At 44.4% G+C, this 9,810-nt stretch overlaps 2 protein-coding genes across 4 annotated transcripts; both read left to right on the top strand.

Annotated features, from left to right (window-relative positions):
- The first annotated feature begins 6 nt into the window (after positions 1-6).
- Positions 7-3,462, top strand: LOC116701207 (homeobox protein Hox-A2a). 3 transcript variants are annotated; one of them, XM_032534789.1, is made up of 3 exons: positions 7-1,094; positions 1,585-1,786; positions 2,394-3,462. In XM_032534789.1, the coding sequence occupies exons 2-3, from the start codon at positions 1,696-1,698 to the stop codon at positions 3,119-3,121; spliced, it is 819 nt and encodes a 272-aa protein (XP_032390680.1). In that variant the 5' UTR covers positions 7-1,094; positions 1,585-1,695; the 3' UTR covers positions 3,122-3,462. The 3 variants fall into 3 exon arrangements, with proteins under 3 accessions (XP_032390680.1, XP_032390679.1, XP_032390678.1); XM_032534788.1 differs by having other exon boundaries at positions 7-1,209; XM_032534787.1 differs by having other exon boundaries at positions 7-1,786.
- Positions 3,463-7,045: 3,583 nt separating this feature from the next.
- On the top strand, positions 7,046-9,378 carry hoxa1a (homeobox A1a). The gene is made up of 2 exons (XM_032534790.1): positions 7,046-8,054; positions 8,523-9,378. Exons 1-2 carry the CDS (start codon positions 7,451-7,453, stop codon positions 8,888-8,890), a joined length of 972 nt encoding a protein of 323 aa, XP_032390681.1. The 5' UTR covers positions 7,046-7,450; the 3' UTR covers positions 8,891-9,378.
- The last annotated feature ends 432 nt before the right edge of the window (positions 9,379-9,810 follow it).

Genomic DNA, 9,810 nt, shown 5'->3' with positions numbered 1-9,810 from the left:
TGCTTGACGAAAAACATCCCAAGTGTGGCTTTCACAGAACATGCTGGAAGGGCCATACACCCAAACACTGCAGGGATACGCCATTCAATAACAATTCCATTTACATAATAACTCTGCAAATGGATTCATTCTAAATGGTCGATTGGAAACGTGATGGTTCTTGCTTCATTGCAGTTTCAGGTAGAAATGATGCTGGCAATACAGTGAGATGCTTTTCGCAGCATTTTAGCTACTGTCCTCCAAATAAACCCTGGGTTAGCCTTGAGGTTGTCCCCTCAACACAAACATGACACTATTCTAACTAATAATATCATATTTAAGATAAGGTACCCATTACAGCAGCTTCTGGTTATCGAAACATGTAACAATTACTAATGTGAAAAGAAAGGGTTTTTGTGTGTTTAACCTAGTGTTTGTAGGTTTTTGCACGCACATGGGTGCCGATGACCTCGTTATTAAATCGACCTTTTGTGGAATTAACAAAATTCCCATGTGCGTACATAGCATATTTATAGAGGCCACATAAATAGCCTATAAAAAACGATGTTTGTGAGTGCACATGCATACATATGTGTATCTTCACGTTTCTGGTAAACTGTCATGGGATGAAATGGAACATGCCATATTTGTCAGTATTAACTTAATGGATGGGCATTTCATTGTAACACATGTCAATGGATGCACTGCATATTTCATTATTATGCATCTTTGAAGAATCACATGTACTCAGGAGTTCCCACTCACCAAGCAGGCTGTGTTGTTATGGTCTGTTTCTGTCGAGAAGTCTCAATATCAGTTTTTGGGGTATGTTTTTTCACCTTCTGAAAGTCTGGCTGTGCTAATATAAAAAGCTACGGATGAAGTGGGTGTGTGTGTGTGTGTGTGTGTGTGTGTGTGTGTGTGTATACGTGTGGTGGGGGCGTTCTCGACTGACATCCTCAAACAATACGAGAAAGGAGTGCACGAATCCGCGCACCCTAGGCTGGGCTCCTTCCCTGTAATAGTGAGCGTCAGCCATTCTTAAAAAACACATTTTGTAGCTTAGTGGACTGGACTGGAAGGGCGAGAGGAGGATAAACTGAGCGGACAAATATGTAAATAAAAACAGTCGTCCCCCAGCTGAGCGAGACGTTCTTCAGCAGAGTTTTTGGATCAATCAGACAGACAGTGGCTCCTTTTGATTAAACCCCAAATTGTCATTGGGCAGAGGTAATCATGTGACAGCCAATTCGGTCCAATTTCAACCTTGTCTCCATGAATTCAATAGTTTAATAGTAGCTCGGTCCCCATACGGCCGTAATCAGTGATATAGAAAAAACCACCAGGAGATTTTTTTAATGATTTTTTCTTTCTGGTCCTCACTGAGCCGCAACATTTATAAAAATACGCGTGCAAACTTTCCTCGGCTCTCAGGGAGCGGAGATGAATTACGAATTCGAGCGAGAGAGCGGTTTTATCAATAGTCAGCCGTCGCTTGCTGAGTGCCTGACATCTTTCCCCCCTGTCGCTGATTCATTTCAAAGTTCATCAATCAAGAGCTCGACGCTTTCACGCCCGACACTGATTCCTCCTCCCTTTGAGCAGACCATTCCCAGCCTGAATCCGGGCAGCCATCCGCGGCACGGCCGGCCCAGACACAGCCCCGACGGATGCAGCCCGCTGCCCACTGCCTCCTTACCCCCGGAGTACCCCTGGATGCGGGAGAAGAAAGCCTCCAAAAGGAACCACCTGCCGACCTCCACCGCTACCACCATCGCCAATGGACCTGTGTCCTTTTCTCCAAAAGGTGGGACATTTCAAAACACAGCCACTTTACTGCAAAAAGTCTTTACTATCTGTTGCTAAATTGTAGCTCAGTGCGCTGGCCTTTTGTAACAAAAGAAAACAAATAGACTTGACACGTTTTATTCTGATAGATTTATGGATATTGTGAGATAGTGTATGAAGCAAGAAAAAAAAAGTTTGGGTAAAGTTTGGTGATGTAAGATGATTTATTCCCCTAGCCGTAGCAGAGTTTTGATGTGTGACAGTAATGAAGAGTGATGGAGTGCCGTTGCCGAGGAGGGCAGCTGGAGCATTCATTAGTATACCACCCCAGCCTGGACCTCACTGCTTTTAGTGCACTGTGTTTGCTTCACGCTCATGATGGACGTTATTTTATGTGTAAAACCATCTGATGATGAGTATCTTTATGCTGTAATGATTTTTGGATAAAAGGTGTACAGGCTACAAGCTTGGGTCAGCAGCTCCAGCGGCCATTTTGCTGCAGCATGTTGTGAGCCACTCTCTAGTGTTTTGTGATAACCATAATGTGAGATCCACGGCCAGCGGGGTTATGTAACTGTTGAGTCTTGCGTTTTTAATCCCATGCTACCGTGATGCTTATTTTCCAGGCTCGCCTGAGATTGTTGAGAGTTCTGGGGGAGGAGGGGGCTCCCGTCGGCTAAGGACAGCGTACACCAACACACAGCTGCTGGAGCTGGAGAAGGAGTTCCACTTCAACAAGTATCTGTGCCGGCCAAGGAGAGTGGAAATAGCGGCCCTGCTGGACCTGACCGAGAGGCAGGTCAAAGTCTGGTTCCAAAACCGGCGCATGAAGCACAAGCGACAGACCCAGAGCAAGGAGAACCACAACGGGGAGGGGAAAGGGCCAGGCGCCGAGGACTGCATCCCCAGCGACGAAGAGGACGACGAGGGCCCCCTGTACGAGCGGAGTGGGGCCCTGCTGGAGAGAGATACGTGCTCCTTTCAGAACAACTCTCTCAGCTCCACACAGCAGCTTCACAATGGCGAGACCATGAGCTTTGCTGCTGCGCCGCTGAACAGCAATGACAAAAATCTGAAACATTTCCCCAACCCGTCGCCCACTGTTCCGGGCTGCATGTCAACAATGGGCCCAGGCTCGGCATCTGGCCCGGACAATAGCGACAGTCCCCCGGCCCTGGATGTTTCTATACACGATTTTCAAGCTTTCTCTTCGGATTCCTGTCTACAGCTCTCAGATGCAGCCTCGCCGAGCTTGTCAGAGTCTCTGGACAGCCCTGTGGACATTTCTACGGACAGTTTCTATTTTTTCTCGGAGTCCCTAACCACAATCGACTTGCAGCATCTGAACTATTAACTGAAATCAATCACAATAGCTTTTTTTTTTTTCGGGACAATAAAGATCAGGCTGCAATGGTATTAACTCTGATGTTAATTGTATATTCGGCACATTTATTCTGTTGATATTTGACTTGACGGTTAATACAAGGTAAGGATGAAATGAAATCACTGAAATAGCTCTACTCAAACGTGGCTTGTAATTACCATAAGAAATTGATCTCTTGGAATGGAAATTATGAGTGTATGTGAATAAGTATACAATATTAGGCCTATGGAACCTGGTCATTTTATTTTTGTATAGCTTCCAATGTCTTGGATATTTTTGTTAGAATACAATTAACTTGGCTACAATCCTTTTTTCTCTGGTGTTTTGAGTCGTTTCTTGCAAGTTGCTTGACACTGAATATTTTTGCTAGAATTATTCATAGTGAGAATATGCAAAATATGCGAAGTAGAGCAACAAAAAAAAAGATAGAGACGCTATGCAAATTTCACAACAGGTTGGCAATGAATATAAATCGCGTAGCCCGTGTTGAACTGTGAAAGCACACACGTGTATGATTCAAATGTACTTTTATTGTAGAATTTATTTTCAACATAATGCAGATTGTTTTAAATAGTTTAACTGAAACATATATTTGCCTTTTTTATCAAATAATGCAATAGCATTAAATTGTGTTATTTCAAACTTTGATCTAACTTTTTAAAACGTAGTGAAATTACTTTTAAATATCTGCTAATTAGCAGTTTATTAACTAATTCACCATGCAAAATAGTAGCATTTATTTTACTGAAAATACTTTAGATTTTTTTTTTTTTTACACACTATTTCAAGCATGCCTACATAAACCCTTATGCAGATTATTTTTATTTTCCCCATCAAACATCATACTTTGGAGAGTAAAAGCAAACCCTCCAGGACGGATCTTAGCATGGCAGGGCTCTTAACATTGTGTGCATGTTGCACAGGCAAATACCCGAGCCATGTTTGCCTTCAGGAGCTCATAAATCACTCCGTGGCATGAATGAGATGGACATTAAGGAGACCAATTGTGGAGTAATGTGCACAAATAAAACCCCACTTAAATTTTCACACAGGACTCCTCAATTCCTGTACTAAAAGAGGGCTAAGTCTCTGCGTGCGTTTGGTAATAATTCATTTTTATAGCTTGTTTAAACACGGCTCTGGCTCGAGGACAGCGGCAGCAAGCAGTAGCAGGCTGCTCAGGTTTTGAGGCTGCACTCTTTCCCTGTGCGTTAAAAGTAGCCCCAACTCTAAACAGACCACTTCTGGACTAGATGTAATTCATCCGACACACATTTACTATTCATAGCTGCTGAGAGAGGAGCATTATGCTATGTCTGGTTTACTTAATCTGGAGAGTTTGTGCGTTTTGGGGAGATTTTACAACATTATTGGAGCAGTTCAAAGGAAGTCTTGGAGTTCACTATAAGGATTATGAATGGTCTTGCTCTATTGTATTGCACTTGAGGTGACTTATGTGAATCGGTTATTAGCTCATGCACAACTTGACTCAATATCTGCTATAGCAGCTTTGCGTGTGAGAACAGCAAAAACAACCGGCCTGCACGGATCGATTCACCAAATCATCTACACGTGCGAAATTCATAAACTCGAATATTCAGCGTCGGTTTATCGAATAATCTGGAAGTCATGAGAAGCCAATCGACTGGTTTAAGATTAGCCTACTAGGCAACTGGAGTGTGTGTGTCAATGTGAGTGTGTGTTTAAGAAAGGGGGTATAGGGGTAAAAAAAAAAAGAGGAGAAGAAAAAGGAGGGGGTGGGGGGTCCTCTACTCTCCTGCAATCCACAGGGTCAGTTTAACCAAATCATTCCGAGACAGCGCGCCTTTTCTCGTCACATGTGTTCACACAAAGAGCCAAGAAAGCTCCAAGGCCTGGCGAAGTTTCCACAGGCAGACAAGGCAGGATCCACAGCGCCCACTCACTACTGTCGCAGAGGCAGCTGGGAAGACAGAGAGAGGAGGGGGTGGTGGGTAGTGTTGACCCTACTGCGCTTTTTTCAGTGGTGGGAAGTTTGCTCGCCTCTTTACTTTCTTTAATAATCCATGAGCTTGAAATACCTGAATACTTCAAGTATCAAACTTTAAAGAAGGACATGACTATTTTTAGTAGACTACATCTTTTTTTAAACTCATTTACATCTACATCTTAAGACAAAAGGCAAGAAGTATTCAGATCCTTCAAAAAATAAAAGTAAAAGTAGCAGCAAGACACAGTAGAAACAATTTCTTCCTCATCACAAGGAAAGGTCATATTCAAATATGTAGTTAAGTAGAAGTTTTAACAACTATGTAAAATTATTAAAAGTAGAAGAATACTTTTGATAGTAGCTAATACTAATAATTCTAATCATGTGGCAGCAGATGGCCCTGTCAGTTTAATTGACATATCATATGTTGTATTCTATACATTATATCAGTTTATTAGTACTACTTACATATAAACAGCATTTTGATAATGCAGCTGGTCGAGGTGGTGCCACATTTAACACTATTATAGGTATATAATAATAATTATTAATATATGCTGTTAGTATAGCTCACTTTATAATCTACAGTGTAGATGTATCATTTTATTACTTAAAGTTTTAGTGGTTGTGTAAAATCTTAATCTGAAAAGTAATAGTAACTATCAGAAATACAAAATACAGTAAAATGGAACTAAGTGAGGACAGCAAACTATCAGCACACTGAAAGGCATTTTGGTTGTTTGACCACATGAGGCCAGCGGGGGCGCTCATCCATCCATGTGATCCACCATTCCTCCTCTCCTCCCTTTTCTTTTCCTTCCTCAGTGAGAGGTTGGGTCTGCAGGCTGCTATCTCTACACCACAGCTCTCCCACGCATACTCTCCCCCTGTTCTGCCTTTTTTTCGGCACAGCTTTTCGTGGCCATTAATTTCAAGCAATAAAGCAACAGCTTTATTTGATGAACTTACCAGGATAATCAGCCCACAGACGCACCTCGGGCTATACGGGCGCATTAGCTCCACGACGGGCCTCGCATTATAAGGTCATTTGATCACTATACATGCATAATGAATACATGTGGGAGTGAAATCGAGTAGATAGCAGACCCTATGACCCTGGGAGAGAAAAAAGTGATACTACATCATCTTAATGTGTAATAGGTTTTCTTGTCGTTACATCACCTGTGACCTCCCAGCAAGTACTGAAAAGCAGCCAAACATTTCCAATGCGACCTTGATGGGGAACATAGATACTGAAAAGCTCTCTTTGACTAAAGTTAAGTCATTTTTGCTTTTGTCAGGAGTGAAACCTTCCTGCCTCTCCTTCACTGTCACACTGTGAAAATATTTGCTGAGCAAATCCTTCACAGTGTTAAAGCGTGAAACACTTCGCATTGGAATGGGACACTGGTAGCCCATATAGCCTGTGGCAGTGGCACACACACACACACACACACACACACACACACACACACACACACACACACACACACACACACACACACACACACACACACACTCGCACACACGCAGTCGCAGACTCGCGCACGCGCGCGCACACACACACACACACACACGCACACACACACACACACACACACACACAGACACAAACACACAGACACAAACACACATATATACACACACACACACACACACTGAGCTATCCATCCAAGAGAGAATGAGACCACTATACAAATATGACATTACGACTAATACGTTCGGGCTGATACAGACACGCACAAAGGGCACACGCACATCCTTGCGCAGACATATGCACCAACACATGCACACACGCCTACACACGCACATACACACCTTTTCTCATCTCTATTCTAAAAATACCATACCTGAGGTGAGAGTGCTAGGTCGTCCTCGTGGAGGGGTTGCAGAAGGTGAAAAGTTAATCTTTCCCCGGGCGGGAGAGCGCACAGCAGGGGTTAGAAGACGCCGTGTTTGCCGTTCGCCACTCTTCATGCGACCCCGGAGCGGTCCACAGTCGTCTGCCTCTCAGCTCATTGTTTGCTTGGCCAATACATTAGTGGCGACGCGCGTCACCTTGATCGACGAGCCTGGAATTTAAATAGCCACTCAAACACCAATCTGTCACCGGCTAAGGGGATAAGGACAAGTACCTCACTGGCTGACCCGGGCCCACGTGACAGCCACCGTTCATTGATATCGGCCCGTGCGCCCCCCTTCCTCTTCTGATCAGGAGAGAGTATAGGTAAAGGTTGGCACGGTCACTCAGGGTAAGAGGGGAGATAGGAATAGATCAGAGGGTGTCTGTAGAGTGGACGGTCCCTCAGCCCCGCTAGAACAATGCTACAATGAGCAGCTTCTTGGACTACACAGCGATGAGCGGTGAAGGTGGCTCATGCTCTGTCAGGGGTTTCCACTCGGACCACGGGATTACAACTTTCCAGTCCTGCGCTGTTACTGTCAACAACTGCGGTGCGGATGACCGCTTTATGGGGAGCAGGGCTTCCCCTGACGGCCTCCCTCACCAGCCGGGTTCATTCCAATCTACCGCCAGCTCTCTGGGTCTCTATGGAACCCATCCGGCCTGCAGCTCCAACTATGGACCACAAAGTTTCTGTGCTACGTATAATCATTACGCGCTCAACCAGGAAGTAGAATCGGCCGCTGGATTCCCCCAGTGCGGCCCACTGATGTACTCGGGTAACATTTCCTCCTCCATGGTCTCTCAGCATCGCCAAGGTTACAGTGCCGCCCCCCTGGGTCAAGTGCAGTATGCCCATGCTGCCTATGGCGGCGGGCACGAGCAAGCAGCCCCTTTTCCTGGGTGCTCAAACCCGCTGTCACCACTGCACGCAGCTCACCTGGAGGCTTGTTGTTCACCCCTGTCTGAGGGTGCATCTTCTGCACAGACCTTCGACTGGATGAAAGTCAAGAGGAACCCACCAAAAACAGGTGGGTGCCAAGGGCACAAAGTGTCTGTAAACAACACTGGCTTAGACGTGATTCTAACCCTTACATTAAAGTGATACATTTTGTGTGTGTGGGAAACAGGAATATAAACAAATTTAAAGCCAGATTGTGGAGTTCAATTTGTATAGGCCTTCTTTATATTTGACACTTCCTGCTTGATTGTGTTATGTTTGTATTGTGCTGTGCTGTCTTAAAGGAATACCTCTTATTGTATAAGGAAGTATAAAGAGCAAATGCTATGTTTTGCAGTTTTATGTCAGACCATTTATGCGCACATGTATCACAGCATGTTTCAAAGTAGCTGACATTAAGTGCGTAAAAGTTGCTTCCTGATGCGTAAAAGTCGCTTACATGCACAAGCAGTTGTCTAATAAGTCATGTGTGTTGTGAACAGAGAAAATAGGGTTACTTTTCTTCAAAGTTCAGGGTGGTTTGTTTCTCTGTCCGTAGGCAGGTCTGGAGAGTACGGGTATGGGGGTCAGCCAAACACGGTCCGGACCAACTTCACCACCAAACAGCTGACGGAGCTGGAAAAGGAGTTCCACTTTAACAAGTACCTGACCCGTGCGCGGCGCGTTGAGATCGCGGCCGCGCTGCAGCTGAATGAGACTCAGGTGAAAATCTGGTTCCAGAACCGGAGGATGAAGCAGAAGAAGAGGGAGAAAGAAGGGCTTCTGCCGAATAAAGCTTCATCCTCAGACCCGGGAGAGAGCAGTCAAAAGAAAATGGACGATGCAGCATCAGAGAAGTCTATCTCAGCTCCCTCTACTCCGTCTCCCACATCATCCACGGTGTCTGATACTTACTCCTCCAACTAAAAAAACAACACCTCCACACCTATTTGGGCCACAGGCGGCCTGTATGTATCAAAGCTCGTACCCAGTGTATGAAAGCCAGTCCTGATTGGTGGATGACATATGTGGACATTTAGGACAAATTAATGCACTATTTGGGACTCTGGACAATCATGTGGACCATTTCTGAGTTAACGATTTGTTTTATATTGTGTATTGTGTTCGGAAGAAAGATAACATTGCCGTCAAGACAACAGTAGGTCGATGGTTGAAAATGTGTCCACTTTCTTTAGAAATTGACGTGAATTACGCGTTGCACCACGACTATGATGGTGCAAAAGATATCCAGTTCCTTCCTTGCACATGCTCCTTAACAGTGCTGCAGAGTGTGCCAATGTAAAGTCCCAAAGCTACACACACAAACATATACCTCAAATATGCCAAAGTTGTGCGTACTGTCCACGGCCAGGGTGATTGCACTGGATGTCGTAAATTAGGCATCCCACAATCAACGAGATGACCTCGTTAATAAATCGTAATAGAGTGCATTGTTATAGTACCTTCTTTATCACTGTCACCTCTGTGTTTGAGGCCTGTGTGTTTGTGTGTCACTGACGACTGTCTGAATGTCAATTGTGTGAGATTTGCATGATGCGTAATGCTGGGGCGCTGAGTTTTATCAGTTGGGGAATCGGCCAAATGAAGGCTATACCCCAGGCTTTTATCTGTTATCTATTTAATCCAGTTGAGCGCATACAAAATGTCTTGTCCAGAAAGACCTTTACGGGTCAGTTATGTGTATTAAAGTGGGTATACCTCTTAAAAATATTCATCTGTGTCCTTGCTGAGAGGAAGTCTTGGGAGAGACAGACATTTACACTTTTCTGAGGATTTTATTGCAAATTTTTAATCTAAATCCGCCCATCAGACCTTTATTCTAAGCT

Source organism: Etheostoma spectabile, chromosome 14 (genome assembly GCF_008692095.1).
Source record: "Etheostoma spectabile isolate EspeVRDwgs_2016 chromosome 14, UIUC_Espe_1.0, whole genome shotgun sequence".
Taxonomy (NCBI): domain Eukaryota; kingdom Metazoa; phylum Chordata; class Actinopteri; order Perciformes; family Percidae; genus Etheostoma; species Etheostoma spectabile.
This window is presented reverse-complemented; position numbering and strand designations above follow the sequence as displayed.